Source organism: Amblyomma americanum, chromosome 8, assembly GCF_052857255.1.
Source record: "Amblyomma americanum isolate KBUSLIRL-KWMA chromosome 8, ASM5285725v1, whole genome shotgun sequence".
In the NCBI taxonomy this organism is placed as follows: domain Eukaryota; kingdom Metazoa; phylum Arthropoda; class Arachnida; order Ixodida; family Ixodidae; genus Amblyomma; species Amblyomma americanum.
The window spans coordinates 8,344,687-8,359,905 of NC_135504.1; the positions used below are offsets into that span (position 1 = coordinate 8,344,687).

General features: G+C 43.5%; 1 protein-coding gene across 14 annotated transcripts in view; it reads left to right on the top strand.

Moving 5' to 3' along the window:
* Window positions 1–15,219, top strand: part of LOC144100872 (uncharacterized) — a 44,222-nt gene that overhangs the window by 6,125 nt on the left and 22,878 nt on the right. For 3 of the 14 annotated variants that reach the window (XM_077633766.1, XM_077633765.1, XM_077633778.1), the window contains exons 2-5: window positions 3,878–3,976; window positions 7,458–7,628; window positions 8,747–8,772; window positions 10,846–10,992. In XM_077633766.1, coding sequence (XP_077489892.1) covers window positions 3,904–3,976; window positions 7,458–7,628; window positions 8,747–8,772; window positions 10,846–10,992 — 417 coding nt within the window. In that variant the 5' untranslated portion in view covers window positions 3,878–3,903. Of the gene's footprint in view, window positions 1–561; window positions 1,436–1,529; window positions 1,611–3,509; window positions 3,607–3,877; window positions 3,977–7,457; window positions 7,629–8,746; window positions 8,773–10,845; window positions 10,993–15,219 lie in introns of those variants that run through there. The other 11 variants (XM_077633769.1, XM_077633770.1, XM_077633773.1 and 8 more) reach the window with 9 other exon arrangements.

Consider the following 15,219-nt stretch of genomic DNA (forward strand, 5'->3'; position numbering starts at 1 on the left):
GCCGTTCGGCAGCACGCCATCATACGTTCTAGCACTTCAGCCAGTAAATCAATCATTTCCTTCATCGTGCCGGCCTCATGCTGATTGGTGCGACACGCTTGCCTTCTCTTGGAATCCACTCCGTTACCCTTACGGACCAGCGGTTATCTTGCCTTCGCATTACATGGTCTGCCCAAGCACATTTCTTACTCTTGATTTCGACTAGGATGTCATTCACCCGCAGTACAATAAAATGACTTCCGCTTTGTAATACAGGGATGAGTGGAAAGCCGCAGCTACATAAACACCTCGACCCACTACTTATTCGCTGTGTTTTCAACGCTATTAGGAAAAGGTGACGGTTGCCCCTACCACGTTTCCTTTTCACGATCCTGAACCAGCCGAACATTTCTGGAAGTCTTTGCCTCGCAGTTGTATTTACTCCACTTCTCTGAAAGTATGAGACAGAGTAAGGTATATTTATAGAACATTAAACTATCGTTGCGTACTAATTGCGACTGTGTAGGATCGACACAAGCAAGCGGGACCATTAGGGTGCGTGTTTTGCTATGGCTCGTGGTTTTAAGTATGTTGGCGTGCGGGGTGCACTAAGATCTGTATAATCTTATGTAAAGATCTTATGATTGCTGTGAAGGGCGTACGCATTCAGTTTGGAGCATCTTATTCTTGCAATAACTGCGGCAGTGAAGCGACAATCGCAAGTGTAACGTCAAACGAGGCCATCGATGGGAAAGTACTGGCTGTCATTGTTAAAAAGCTCGACGGAACGAAGACGGCGCTCGAAAACACAAAGTGCTGATCTTTATAACAAGCAGCATTAACTGCGTTCGTTCTGTGTTCGCGTTTGTTCTCCTTTGTCTTCGTCTTTAGTTTGCACAGGTAACAATCAGTCAACCAACCAATCAACAAACCAACCAACCAACCAATCAATCAATCAATCAATCAGTAGGTTTATTGTCCAGATACAACTGGAGGGTGTCCTGTCTAAAAGCTGTCTGTGCTGCTTGACGGGGTCCAGGGCACCCGCGCATACAATAGTATATGAGCGGTACAGGAAACGTGCACATCAATCAATCGCACGGACAATAGACACATAGAATATGAAAAAAAAATCCCACATATGTTTCGGAGAATTGGGCAACGAACAAAAATATGGCCATACATATGTTTAGTAGAAATATCACAGATAGCCAGATGGGCTACGATGTACAGCAAAAACATTAAATCGCATTTCAATAAAACATTTCTGGAGCTCAGTTTTGTCAAATCCTATTGTGTTTTTAAAGTGTAGCCAGTAAAGCCATAAAATAAAGTAAAGCAATACAATAAGACCATACAATTCTTTCTGTTCACAGTTTGACTGCTAGAAAAAAGTTATCGTGCGTAGATTTCCGTCCGTAATTATGATCGCAGCTCAAAGGGCATTGGGCTTTCAGTAAGTACCGGTTTTCCTCGACGCCTCCCTTCGTGGCACCTGAAAAAGCTTTTGGCCGGAATGTTAATGGTTTTGTTTTTTTGCAAATGAACAGAGAAAGAAGCTGGTACATATTTCCTAATGCCGTATCAAAGCAATAGGAACACTTACGTCGCTTGCTATTTACAAAAAGTGGGTATGGTACTTTTCTTCCGTTTTCTTAATTGTGTAAAAACTTTGCGTAGTAACAGTGTATTCATTAATTTTATACTTTGTGTGGTAACAAGCTGCGGTCATCGTAAAAGTATTTCTTTAACCTCAGCTGAACTATTACGTGTCACCCTGATTTGATGTATCTTGCCTTGATTCTAAACTGACTAATTGTCCTTTGACCGTGTGCTTCCATATCATCTAATGATTTTTTTCTTTTGTCTCACTGTTTCTTTCGTGTATATATGCGCTTTTGAGACCGGCTTTACTGCCCATGTATTTTCAGATGTGATTTTTGATGAGTGCAGTTTTTTTTCTTTTTTTGATAATCGATCTGCGTCTACTGCTGTCTTGTAAGGTGGCCCCTGGGCCGTCGTCAAGTTGCTTAGTGCAACTTTTAGTCCAGGGGACCATTCAGAGTTTGTGTTTGTACCACACTAGAAAATAAACGAATTGAATTGAAATTGAATTATCGTGGTACAGCAAATTTATTCAATTTACAGTATGTGTTTGACAAAAGGCTTCATGAATATTTTAATGCTCTGTGTAATGTAAATGTGTTTTCGCAGCGCATTCGAATGTGGCGTTGCTGAGTTCACTATGCGAGATGCGAGAAATGGAGAATACATATTACACACTCACCCTCTCGGCCCATTGGATGATTTATTTTCGTGTAGAACGGCGATATTTTGTTCGCTAAATGTCATTTTACCTGATATGCCCGAAATAGCGAAGGAAGTAGAGCCCTGTTACCATACTTGCGACATCTAGCTGCAGAGTTCGCCTCTGCACGCATTGCTGAATGCTGACCTTATTAAACATTTGGACCTAGAAGAAAGAACAATTTTCACATTTGCGAGACAAAATATAGCGCTTTATTTACTCAGCTTAGAGCAAAGATTCTAAAAGATGCAATCGACAATTTTCTGCTCTATAATAAAGTTGTGTCGGCACAACTCAATAAGCCCCACCCAGCTGAGCGACTAAGTTAATCATGCTACTATAATCAGATTACTATGCAATCATGGTAATCATTTTAAGTAAATCGTTTCTGAATGTCCATAACTACTGACCTAGCAGGTGCTGTTTCACAAGGGATATACATAAGAAGAGGCCTCACTGGGCACTGAAAGGCATAACGTCAGAAAACGAAATGTTTGGTATACGTCTAATTGTGCTTGAAAATTCCGCACGACAGGTTAATATTCCCTTTAGTTATGTCGAGAAAATACACACGCTGAAACGGCAGAAATATAAGCCTAAGTAAACTCATAAAATGCGATTCGAATGAGGAAATTGAACTTTTCTGTCCGTTAGATACCACAGGTGGCATATAATCTGTTAAGAGATCGAGTAAACCTCTTTTTCTGCTTTAATCTACGCATAGCCTATAAAGAGCGAGTATACAAGCGAAATGGATATTCGCACAGCCTTCATAATGCAGAGACAGTCGAGTCAGTAGACATCGATTAGGCGGGAATGAAGGGTTTAATTTCACATTCCGCAGTGCTCGAGAGCACGGCACAGGGCAAGGAATGCTCAACTGGGATGTGCTGGCAAGCTTGTCTACGTTGCTTCTGGGGGCAGGCATGAGGTTATGTCCGCCAGCTCGCTACCTTGAGCGCACTGAGTGGGTCCCGGTGGCGGCTTATAAAACGAAAACGAATCCAGCCATCTAGCAAAAAAAGAAACTATTTACATTAGTATAACCATTGGTTAAAAGTTAAAAACGACAGGTTTCTGAACATTACCATATTTTTTTGCAGCATCTAGTTCAGCTTTCAAAGGACAGTGTTTACAAATGACAGCCTCTTCTCATTGAGGTTGTGCTCATATTTTAGGTCATTTTTCGTACCTCTACAATTTTTTTTTCGCGCGTGATTAGGGCCGCTTGGGATCAAGCCGATGCCGTGCTGGCACACTGTTACCGCTGTCATCATCGTGAAAATGCATCCCAGCCATGCTTTAGAGTAAGCATATTAGTAAGTAATACAAGCCCTGGGCTGAACTTTACATGAACCTGATTTTAATGTAGTAATTAATTTTGCCTGAACTGTGTGCCGAGAAAATTGTTTTCCAGGCTGGAAGGCTTTAGATTTCGCTTTTTTTCCCTGTATGGGGAAGTAGAAAAGAAAGAAAAAAGAACAAAGCAACAACAAAATAATGCAGTTAAGGCGCAATTACATAATATACAGTGACAGCCTTCTGCTCTTCTAGAGAATTCAATATCTTTCCCGAATCTTTGTTTTTCAGTACAGGACAGCCAAGCTACCAGAACAATGAACGTGCTGCAGGCCATGCTTGTCGCAACCGTTGGGACATTGGTTGGGACAAAAAAACTCTTTTGTGAAGGTAAGCCCTCGTTTAAATCTTCTACATGCCTCTAATTCTTTTTCCTCTCGGCGAGATTGCCTGCGCCTCCTGTATTTTGGCGAATGCCAGTCATGTGCAGCTGACCCGGCCTATCAAGGCCCTCTTCTCCCCCCCCCCCCCCCCCCTTTTCTGCTCTCTCCGGTCAGCTAGCCTTCGTGCCTACTCTGCGGAAGCGGGGAGAGTACTTTCCACGTAGCGGCGTGCGACAGAATATAGAGCAACTGCAGCAGCCAGAAGCGGCTTCATGCAGCCTCAGAGATTAGCATTAATAGGTGATCCTAGAGTCCCCTCCAGTCACTCCGATGGAACCTCGACGCAGCATTTCTTTCGTAGAGTGGGGACACCCACTGCCCGATCGGGAGACGTCATTTTCCAGCACAAGCAATTCTCCCCCCCCCCCCCCTCTCAGAGTTTTTTACTTTTACCATACCCAGCAATTCTGCACAAAAACTTCTTTCAACCGAAAAGTAGTTTATGAACACATTTCTTTTCATATATTGTAGGATTGCTTAACTAATCGATGCCAGCGATGAAAACTCATAAAAAATTTGATGCCCATTGGAAGAATGGATCATTACCTTCAATATTTCCTTAACAGTGCCTTTCAGTATACCATTTACTCAGTATTTGTCCAAGACTGTTAGACATGCCAGAGCGAAAGCCGGTGCCACTGTCTATGAAGTTTTCGTAAATGGCACTTCATCCACCAAGAGAATGCTGGGAAGACGAGGTTACTTATTTGGCTTGTTTACTGGTAGGCCAAAAACTCAATAGGCAACTGCGCTCTTGTGTGCCAAGATACTATCCTCTCATCGCAGCTGAAATTTTGATAGCGCTCTTTCCAGTTCTCAAACTTAACACAAGCGTTTGGCTGGTATGCAGACTTTCGCAGCATTTTTCGGGGTTTTTGTATGGATCAATCTAAATTTCATGCATAAAAATTTCTAATTGATTTATCGATTCATTGGCTGAGTCTTTGTCCACGACTCCACTGTCTCGTGCAGCCAGCAGTTCGTTGAGGTTAGAATTGACCAGCAGTTTCTCATAATCATCATCAGCTTGACTACACCCACGGCAAGGAAAAGACCTCTCCAATGCCTCTCCAATTAACCCTGTCCTTTGCCAGCTGCGCCCACCGTATCCCTGCAAACTTCTTAATGTCATCCACACACCTAATCTTCTGCCGCCCCCTGCTACGCTTGCCTTCTCTTGGAATCTACTTCGTTACCCGTAAGGACCAGCGGTTATCTTGCCTCCGCATTACGTGCCCTGGACAAGCCCATTTCTTCCTCTTGATTCGACTAGGATGGCGTTAACCCGCGATTGTTCCCTCACCCACTCTGCCCGCTTACGGTCTCTTAACGTGCTTTTCTAACCGGCTGTAAACAAGAGGAAACGTTTAACTTTGAAGACAATGTGTCATGCGGTGTTTACAGTTATGTACCGCCTCTCTCCATGCCGATGAGGCATGAACTGGAACGGAGCCTGTAAGAGGAATCCCCTCAGTCCGTCTTCGCCTAGATATCCCTCGCCTGCTTCAAGCACTAATAGTACCAGACGCGTTACAAGTACACTGTACGAGGATGTGGTCATCACCCTGGTGGACGTGACAGTTTCACGCACTATCGTTTGTCGCGCTTGGATGCCACGCATGCTAGGCCACCGGTCTCGAACTCTTCACTGATCATGTGCGGCTATTTACGGCGAAAGGTGCTACACCTTTGGCTTAGCTATAAAGACCTACAGTCTACCGTATAATCTGTGGCGTCAGCCATAATTATATAGCAAACTGTTTATTTCATGAAATTATTTCAATTCAGTTAAATATCCGCCACCAGACGCGAAGTGTGAAAGCTGCCGCCGCTGTCAGAAGAAAGGAGAGGGGAACACATTGTACTAGCATCGCCAATGACACCCTGCTGCGTCACGAGTAAAGACGGACACATCGACATCACCGCCTTTCCTTTGCCTACCAATCCCTGCTGAAAAAAGTTGTATGTTGCAATAAACTAATACAGTTTGCTACAAAAATGTCATAAAATTGTCATACAAATGCCACTTATTTTTCAAAATCGTACATATGTCATACAGATGTCATAGATTATCATACAGATTGAGTGACGTTTTTATGAAGAAACATATGTGAGGTTATTGCATCATACAACTTTTCTCATCAGAGTACATGACCTTGAAAAGTTAGGTTTGGCTTATGGAGGTTTGACTTCCCAAAGTCACTCAGGATGTAAGGGGCGCCGTAGCGAAGGGCTCCGGAAATTTTGACCACCTGGGGTTCATTGAAGTGCACCGACATCGCACACGTTGAAAAGGGGTTCGGAGGCATTTAAAAGTTAAGACTCCCACAAAAACCGATGGGGAACGCTTTTGACGACAGCAAGAACGTTAGTAGCAAAAATAAATGCAAGACTGCTGTCGCGTGATCTGCGGCTATATTGATTGATACAGTGAAATCTTACATTATAAAAAAAAATTACGTCTATAACCGGTGTCCCGCTCAAAAATGCTTTTGTCCAGAATTATATAATTGTAGAATGAGACTAAGGAGTTACTATCGGCGGTGGTCGCAGCTGGCAAAGGACAGGGTTAATTGGAGAGACATGGGAAAGGCCTTTGCCCTGCAGTGGGTGTAGTCAGGCTGATGATAATGATGATGTAGTGTATGAATACAGATTTCATAACAAAAAGTAGATGAAAATGTGGCAAAAAAGCCTTTTAATCCATTCCTCAAATAGATCCTTAAGTGTAACGGAGTGGATTCCAAGAGACGACAAGCATAGAAGGGGACAGCAGAAGGTTAGTTGGGCGGATGAGATTAAGAAGTTTGCCGGCATACGATGGCCGCAGCTGGCAATGGGCAGGGTTAATTGGAGAGACATGGGGGAAGCATTTACCCTGCAGTGGGCGTAGTCAGGCTGATGATGATGATGATGATGAGTCCAGCTATAGTTTGTCCTCCGATCCTCTAAGAAAATGCGTTCTAACCATATCTGTTTTTTCTATCAATTTTTTTTTTTCAATCAGGTTTATTTCATACCAAGTATGTGAGCAGGGGGGCAAAAAGCCTTTATAAGCTTGACGTGGTCCCCGCCTCCTACAGCGCTTCATTGTGCACAAAAACTCACAATCATACAACGCTACAGCAAATGGTATGCCTGAGACATATTTAAATAAAGAGCATATTGCATCCAAATACACATGTTCAGTGCATCAATAAGGACATCAAGCATTCATTTCAAGAGGGAAGGCACAACAGCAGGTTGACTTAGCACAGTAAAGAACGAATCGATATGTTGTTACTCTTCGCTTACTACAGTTCATCGCAATTGTTTAAAATTAACAGTATATTATAACACTACGCACCTTACACCGTTTTTCCCCGTATCATCCCTAGCCCTTTTTCGCGTGCGGACGTTTTCCGTTCTTTTTTGTCCTCACTGACTAGAGTGCTGGTATCCTAATCAAGAGAAGGCGAAATGCGCGTCGACGTATCTCGCCGAAGACACGTGTCCCGGAGTGCCTTTTATAGAGTGCAAGTTTGGGTATTGTAAGTGCCACTGCATACCCGGCTTCTATCGGCGATGGGACTTCCAGTGCGTGCCGGAGAGGCAATGCTGTGAGTAAGAAAGCATTCATTCACTCATTCATTCATTCATTCATTCATTCATTCATTCATTCATTCATTCATTCATTCATTCATTCATTCATTCATTCATTCATTCATTCATACTGTCAGCCCTGATCATGGGCTATAACAGGAGTGGGTAATGTGGTACAAAAAACAACAATGACAAAAACATTTAAACTGCCTCAAAATTCGGTACATAAGCGTTCATCACTTGTACAAAATAAAACTCTGGCATATAATTCATGTAGACGATTACAACATGTGCAGTTGATCTAACAATTCCTTAAGTGATTGTGAGTGCCATTCGTCGTCATCGCTCATGCAAATCTGCTTTCGGACGGTTACAGAATTTAGCAAAAATTCTGTGATTTTTCATGTTTCGACACGAGTTGTAACCATGGGGTTAGGAGGAGGGTCTGGCATTGAAGGAAAGAAATTGCTCTCTGAGCCGTCAGTCAATTAGTAGAACTTTGCGTTGAAATAGGCATGGTATGGTATGGTACGGTACGGTATGGTATGGTATGGCATGATACGGCATGATATGGCATGACACTGCATGACATGGTAAGGCGTCATATGGTACTGTGTAGTAGGGTAAGGTATAATATGGCATTGTTTGATATGATATTGTATGGCATGGTATGGCACACGGGGTTAATATCCCGATGCGATGCATGGGCAATGGAAGAGCCTGCAAAAAGAGGGCCGCCGATCAATTTTCACCACTTCGGTATACATCACCTGCATTTATGCCGCACAGCAAAAAAAGTTTTTTCATGGTCCGGATTTTGTCCTGCGAATTTCGGAACAACAGTCGAACGCAGAGCCACTGTGGCCGGGTTATGCGCTGAAATACTCCGATGATGTTTTCAATAGAGTTCTCATATTTCATTTTTCTATGCCTTTAACACTCACAAGTGAAAAGAAAGCACCCCTAGCAGCAAGACACCATCATGTTTTGTCATTGAATGTTAAAACGCTGTTTACTCGAGCACTAACAGGGAGATGTGAGAATAAACTAATGAAAAAGATGAACACAAAGTGTTTATTTATTCTTTTTCGCCTTTTTTCTCAATCACTGATGCTGGTACCAAATGCATATTAAGACCCGAGACAGCTGAGACCAGAACAGGTGAGCATTGCATTCTGCGCATTTTGCTGAAGTTGTTCTTTTAAGTCTCTTCGTCACTTTTCTAAACTCAAACCTACATTCACTAAACCTGGGCTTTATTCATCTACTCCTCGGCCTATTAAGGCTTACTTTGTTATTTCTTCATTTTTCGTTAGCCTAGAAGTGAACATTGTCAAAACGGGATTTGACTGATTGCAAGTGTTTAGCTCCGCAGATGTGCTCTGTGCAAACACGTAAATTTGCGGTAAAATACTCAGGAATAATAGCTTTTTGCTGTGGGAGCTTTAACAACTTTGAGCGTTGACAAGGAATTGTATTTTGTATCAAAAATATCTTGTTGATTTCGCCTTGCTTCAATTTGGCCTGCTACATTTGTACCCGGATATATCGAAATCGAAGATCAGAAAGCGCTTCGATAAAAAGATAATTCGATACACAAAAAAGACCAAATATTCCACTCGCCATCGTTATGAATGCAGGTTTACTTATTCGGGGATTCAATAACCGCAAAATTATGCAGGCAACGTGAAGGCAGACTTTATTTCACGAAAAAAAAATCATTTGTTTGGATTCCTTCTTTTCTTGGCAATAATGTTAGAAACGCTGGTCTTCATTTTATTGAGGCTATCCATATACAAGATTCCGACACCCTCCCTTTTGCCGCAACCACGCCGAATTACGCTAAACGCTGATGCCAGCTCAGCAGGTGTGCACGCGAGTTTCCTCCTCACCACAACATCCATCGTCGTCGCTTGAGTGCCAGTAATTCTCGTCGCAATGTCCTCGTGAGCGAGGCTGGCTGCAGCTTGAATTTCGCTGTCAGTGTTAACAAAAAACGCTGAACTGCCACTTTGACCGAGACGTCCCTCGGAAAACAAGGCAAGTCGCGTAACACGCCGTGCCGACCTCCCTCGTTGTCAAAGGCTTCCGGACATTCCTCTCCTGACACTTGAAGGCCTACCTTACGGAAGCATTCTGGCACTGTGTCCTGCTTCACATCGTTCAGTGCGGCGGCGATCATCTGAATGGCTCAGAACAGATCAAATTTTCTATTGGCTCCCGCGCGGAGGTTATTTAGGAGCTGCTGAAGAATTCGACTCCTGCAGCCTTCCTGACTACGAATTCTATATACCGAACGAAAGGCAAAAATGGAGTTCGATATACCACGCCGCATTCCGGCACTTTTACAAAGGAGTTGGAAGGGAGTTGTATGTTCGATATGTCGAATAATTGGATATATCCAGTTTTCTAGACGTCGAGGCTCGACTGCGTTGCAGTAGTACCTGTATTCACGAATGGCTTCTTGAATGTGTGTCCTTTTGAGGGTTGTTTGCTTCGTGAGACCTTCTGTCTTTTCATTTTCGAAAGCCTCGGCCATGCATGATTGATATCAACACACTGAAAAGGGATCGGTATAGGCTAGCTCACTAGCTCTGCAATTACCAGTCAGAGAAATTGTCGAATAAATGTTCTCAACTTGCAGTCTTGAATCGTTCATGATACCCACATTGCAGCACTGCACAAATATTCATTCCAGAAAACGGCTATTTGCACATTTTATATGAAACCAGCAAAATTTAAGCCGATTTCCAGGAGTCTAAACAAGTAAGACTTTCAACATAGGGCCAAAATGCTAATGATAAACTTTTGAAAATTTCCAACGTGTTGCGGATGCAGCTGTTCATCTTTAAAAATTTTATTTTTCTTTTACAGCAAGGCTGGGAGTTTGGTTATTGCTCTGTAGGACTTTACAGCAGACGTAACATATTTTTGGTTGCTGACACTTTACATTCATTCGAGAAATACGACGGTAATCTTTTTTACAGTTTACTGTGATGTTTGGATATTACTTTGCGTGCATGAACAAAATATTAGTATTTACACACGATAGCATATGTTGGTCAGAGAATTCCGGGTTAAAGAAGGCGCTGATTCAACAAAGAGTGGTAGGCCATCGTGAAAGCATCTCAGAAGCCTACTTCCTAACGTGGTCTGCATTTGTGAATTTGTGTCTCCTATTGCCTAATCAGTATTTCCTCTCTGAGAAAAAAAAATATTGCGATTTCTTTGCAGTGGTTTAGAAGCACGGATGACATTTACCAAAAATTTATGTCAGGCTATATGACCAGACTATATCCATTCAGCTGCTTCAAGTCTAAGTATAAACGTCAAAGTGGCAATATCTATTTCCGGAGTGTACAGTTCTTGATGAAAAATAGGGTGAGTACCATCTCAGGTTTTTCCCAAAGTGTGTAGACTCCTCTCACCAAAAAAAAAAAAAAGACATGAAAATCTCTACTACTATGACAGAAGTTGAGAAACTAATACTGTTTTTGAAAAGTTTTTGTGACTCCATTTAACGCCTCTAAAATGAAATTTTGCTGTTATTCACGACCTATCGAAAGAAACTCAATAAGACTCCGAATGCTGCAGTGTCTTAGAAGTCCAGTGCATGGCACCGGTAGCCAACTATGCGTTGCCGTGTTGATCTTCCTGACGTCTTTGCATATTCGCGACATTTTCGTTTTTTTTTTATAACTTAGAATGCCTAGAGGTTTGAGAATAACAGCAAAATGACCCTTCGAAGAGCCTTCTTCATTTCCTAGAGATGCCATAAACGACCTCAACTATAGGCGAGCAACACCTTTAGGAAACATTTGATCATTTTTAGACGGCTTTTATTGCATGCAATTCTGAGCGAAAACCTTGCATATATTGTCCAGTAGTGGTGACGGCAGCCCGGCATTCAGGATGGTAGCGAAAAAAGCTTCTAAAAAACTGTTTTTTGGCGCACCTGCGCCTACAAAGAACTGAGAGACTCGTTGGCAGCGTTGCAAAAAGCCTGCTCGGCTGCCGTCCAACGGAATGGCCGCCGCTTTCAGCCGTGCACAAATTATAGCTGACAACGAAGTTTTGAGATACGGCATGCAAAGTAACCAAAACAGCCTGGAACAACGTAGAATTGCTTCCGCTTGGCTGCGGTCTTTCAAGATAAATCTGTTCGCGTCTCTCGTCACAGATAAAGTGGGAAGCAGCGTGCCGGTCGCATTAAACATGAACAAATAGACATTACAAATTTAGGAGAGCGAGTTGACGGGCTAGTTGGTATTGCATGGTGTAGGAACAGCGCTAAGAACAGGACAGAAGTCAAATATGGAAGCACAGGGACGGGCGCTGACTATCAACTGAATCTTTATTTCGGAGCACAGACATATATAAGGTGGCAGCAAAGGGGTACAATCAGGTATGCGCGGTCACATGGAAACAGTGAATAGTCACGTCAAATAATGAATTTAGACATCTGAGGCTGAGAAGGACGGAAGGAAAGAGACGATATAACAGAAAAAAAACCGATAAAAAACTGCACAGTGTAGAGGGCCGTCACGCGAACTAAGAAAAAGATGAAGGATTAAACAGGATGCGGAAGTATGGCGAAAAAAATGGGTTTATAAAAGTATAAAACTCGTGGAAACGATAGTGAAAGAATAAAAAACATTAGAAACAATAAAAATTGCTGTGTGCGGCTAAAAACTTGTAATGAGGGCGTTCAACATTTCTCAAGTTTAACAGGGGCCAAAAGTTAAAAAGACTAAAAAGTTTTTGAAGGAAGTCAACGAAAAACGCTAAAAACCAAAGCACCATGAACCCCAAAGAACAAGAGAGAGGGGAAAAAATGTCTGCTAGAACACAAATACCCTGAGTAAAGTCACCTCTCAAAAGGTATGCCCAGCCTCCTTTAAGAACATCAATTCTTTCTCAGAAAGGCAGATGGACGGAGTGCTCACACAGCAGTCCTTGGCACGCCGGATTTCGATGGCTTCGATTATTTCTCTAGATAAGCGATCCCGTCCTTTGCCAATGATCGCGCACCCGTCGTATACAGGGGTGCAGGTGTCGTTATTACACTTTTTGCAATGTTTTGCAAGGTTTCCGGTGATAGCTGCCCTGCTCATATTATTGTGGTGTTCTTGTAGCCTGGTGTTTATACATCTCCCCGTTTCGCCTATGTATTTCTTTCCGCAGGACAGGGGAACTGAATATACAACACCTGTGGCGCATGAAACGTGGGGATTGCCACGCGTCTGCCCATAGCCACGAGGAACTCTACTACTGTTAACTGTCTTGCAGAGTGAGGAGAGCCTATGGGGTGCCGAAAACACCACGTCCGCGCTTGCACGTTTGCAAACTTTTTTCAGGCTATGGCTGATGTTGTGCAGGTAGGGTATAACGACAACTTTTTTGCGGTCGTTTCCATTGGGTTCTGGTGGACGTTGTTCCCGTCGTTTCTTATTGAGGCAATCTGCTACTGCTATAATGAGCTGCAAGGGGTAGCACGCAGCATGGAGGCGCCCTATCTGTTTATGAAGACTTTCTTGAAGCAGATGGTCACAGGATATCTGAAGGGCGTTAGTGAGGCACAGGCTGATGATGCCTGGCTTTACTAACTTGGTATGGGCAGACGCAAATGGAAGAAGTGGCTTTTTACCTCGCGGCTCGTAGGCCCCGCAGGTATGTGTGGCGGAAAAATGTAGCCGTAGGTCAAGAAATCTTAGAAAACATAGCGCAAAAAGAACACGGACGACAAAGAAGTGGACAGCGCCTGTCCTGTCCACTTCTGTGTCGTCTGTGTCCTTTTTGCGCTATGTTTTCTAAGAACTGTTACCAACTAGCCCAAACCAAGCTGCTGTTACATCAAGAAATCTCATTGAGTTACTTTCCGGAAGTTCGGATGTCAGTGAAAGGGGATGTAAACACTGGTCAAACAGAGATAGCACATCGGGAACCGCAGTTTCGAAAGCTTCTTCGCTGCATTTTAAAAGGACGAGATAGTCATCTACAAATCTAAAGACTTTTACTACGCTCGAGCCGGGAATTTTGCTGTGCAGTAACCTGTCATAGTGGGCAAGAAACAGCTTGCTAAGGACGGGCGCGGCACATGAGCCTATACACACACCTTTCATCTGGATATAGGTCTGGTCATTCCATGAAACAAAGGAAGATTTCAAATAAAAGTCCACGATGCGCAGAAAGTCATTGACGGAAACCCCAATTTGGTTCTGGAAGCAGACTACGCCATGGTTGTCAATGGCTTCTTCGATGCATTCCATTAATTGCTGGTGCGGCAATGAATAATCTAGATCTTCTATATCAATTGAGAAACCTTTAAGGTTGTCATCATGATGAATGCTTTGGAATTTTATAATTTGCTCAGAACCGTCAACCACAAAAGGGTCGTCAATCGTTAATAATTTTAGCCTGTCTTTAATGAAGCTGGCTATTGGCTTCTGCCATGAATCTTTCTCTGAAACTATTACCCTAAAACGGTAACCTGTCTTATGAGTTTTAGCAGAAAAGAAGGCATTTCCGGTCAAACGGCTCGTAGAATTTAAGGCACTTGCCAACGTGTCAAGTTTGGCGGTTTTGCATAGGCGCATGGCTTGTCTCTTTACCTTGGAGAGGTTGACGACGTCCTTCCTGTCAAATACCGTCTCAAGGGCACTGGTGGCTCTCGCATTGTATTCTCCAGATGTAAGCACAGTAAAACCACCTTCCTTGTCAGAAGGGACCAGGAAAAGTTCGTGGCTTCGAAGAAAGGACACGGTCCGATGCACCGGAAGCTTCTTGAGAGATGGCCTGTGCTTGACCAGGACGTCTACGCCCTCGGAGATGCACCGGTCCTTGTCGGAGTCAGGAGCTCGTTGTCCTACTTGTCGCACAAGGCTTAAAAGTTCCACTGGTGACTTTTTAGGTTCCACCGCGAGTTTTGGTCCCTGGCTGAGAACATTGCGCACGTCGTCCGGCAGGTCAACGTCACCAACCGTGTGCACAGGATTCCGGGTACCCGTGTGCCTCTTTGGTAGCCAGGCTCGAAGTTGCAGCAAATGTTGATGCCAAAGAAATTCCACCGTGCTGTCGAGAATCCGAGCGCATCCGTTCCTTGTTCCATAAGATGCTTGGCTGGAGTTTAACCGAAGAAACAATGCTTCTTTGTAGAGCCGGGATTGCCTTTGCCATGATGACCTTAGTAGCTTCAGGATTCGATTTTTGTGTCCGGCTGAGGAGGCGAAACCACCGAACATACCCAAAACGTCTGGGGGAAGAAACTTGTGGTGGATGCAAAAGGATAAAGTCCGGGACCGGCAAACTGCAAGAGCAGCGACTGCGATCAGAGGACTAGGATCCGAGATGAGACAGTCGACAGAGCCCGAGAAACAAGAAATTAAGTTTAGGAGAGCGAGTTGACGGGCTAGTTGGCATTGCATGGTGTAGGAACAGCGCTAAGAACTGGACAGAAGTCAAACATGGAAGCACAGGGACGGGCGCTGACTATCAACTGAATCTTTATTTGGGAGCACAAACATATATAAGATGGCAGCAAGGGGGTACAATCAGGTATGCGCGGTCACATGGAAACAGTGAATAGTCACGTCAAATAATGAATTTAGA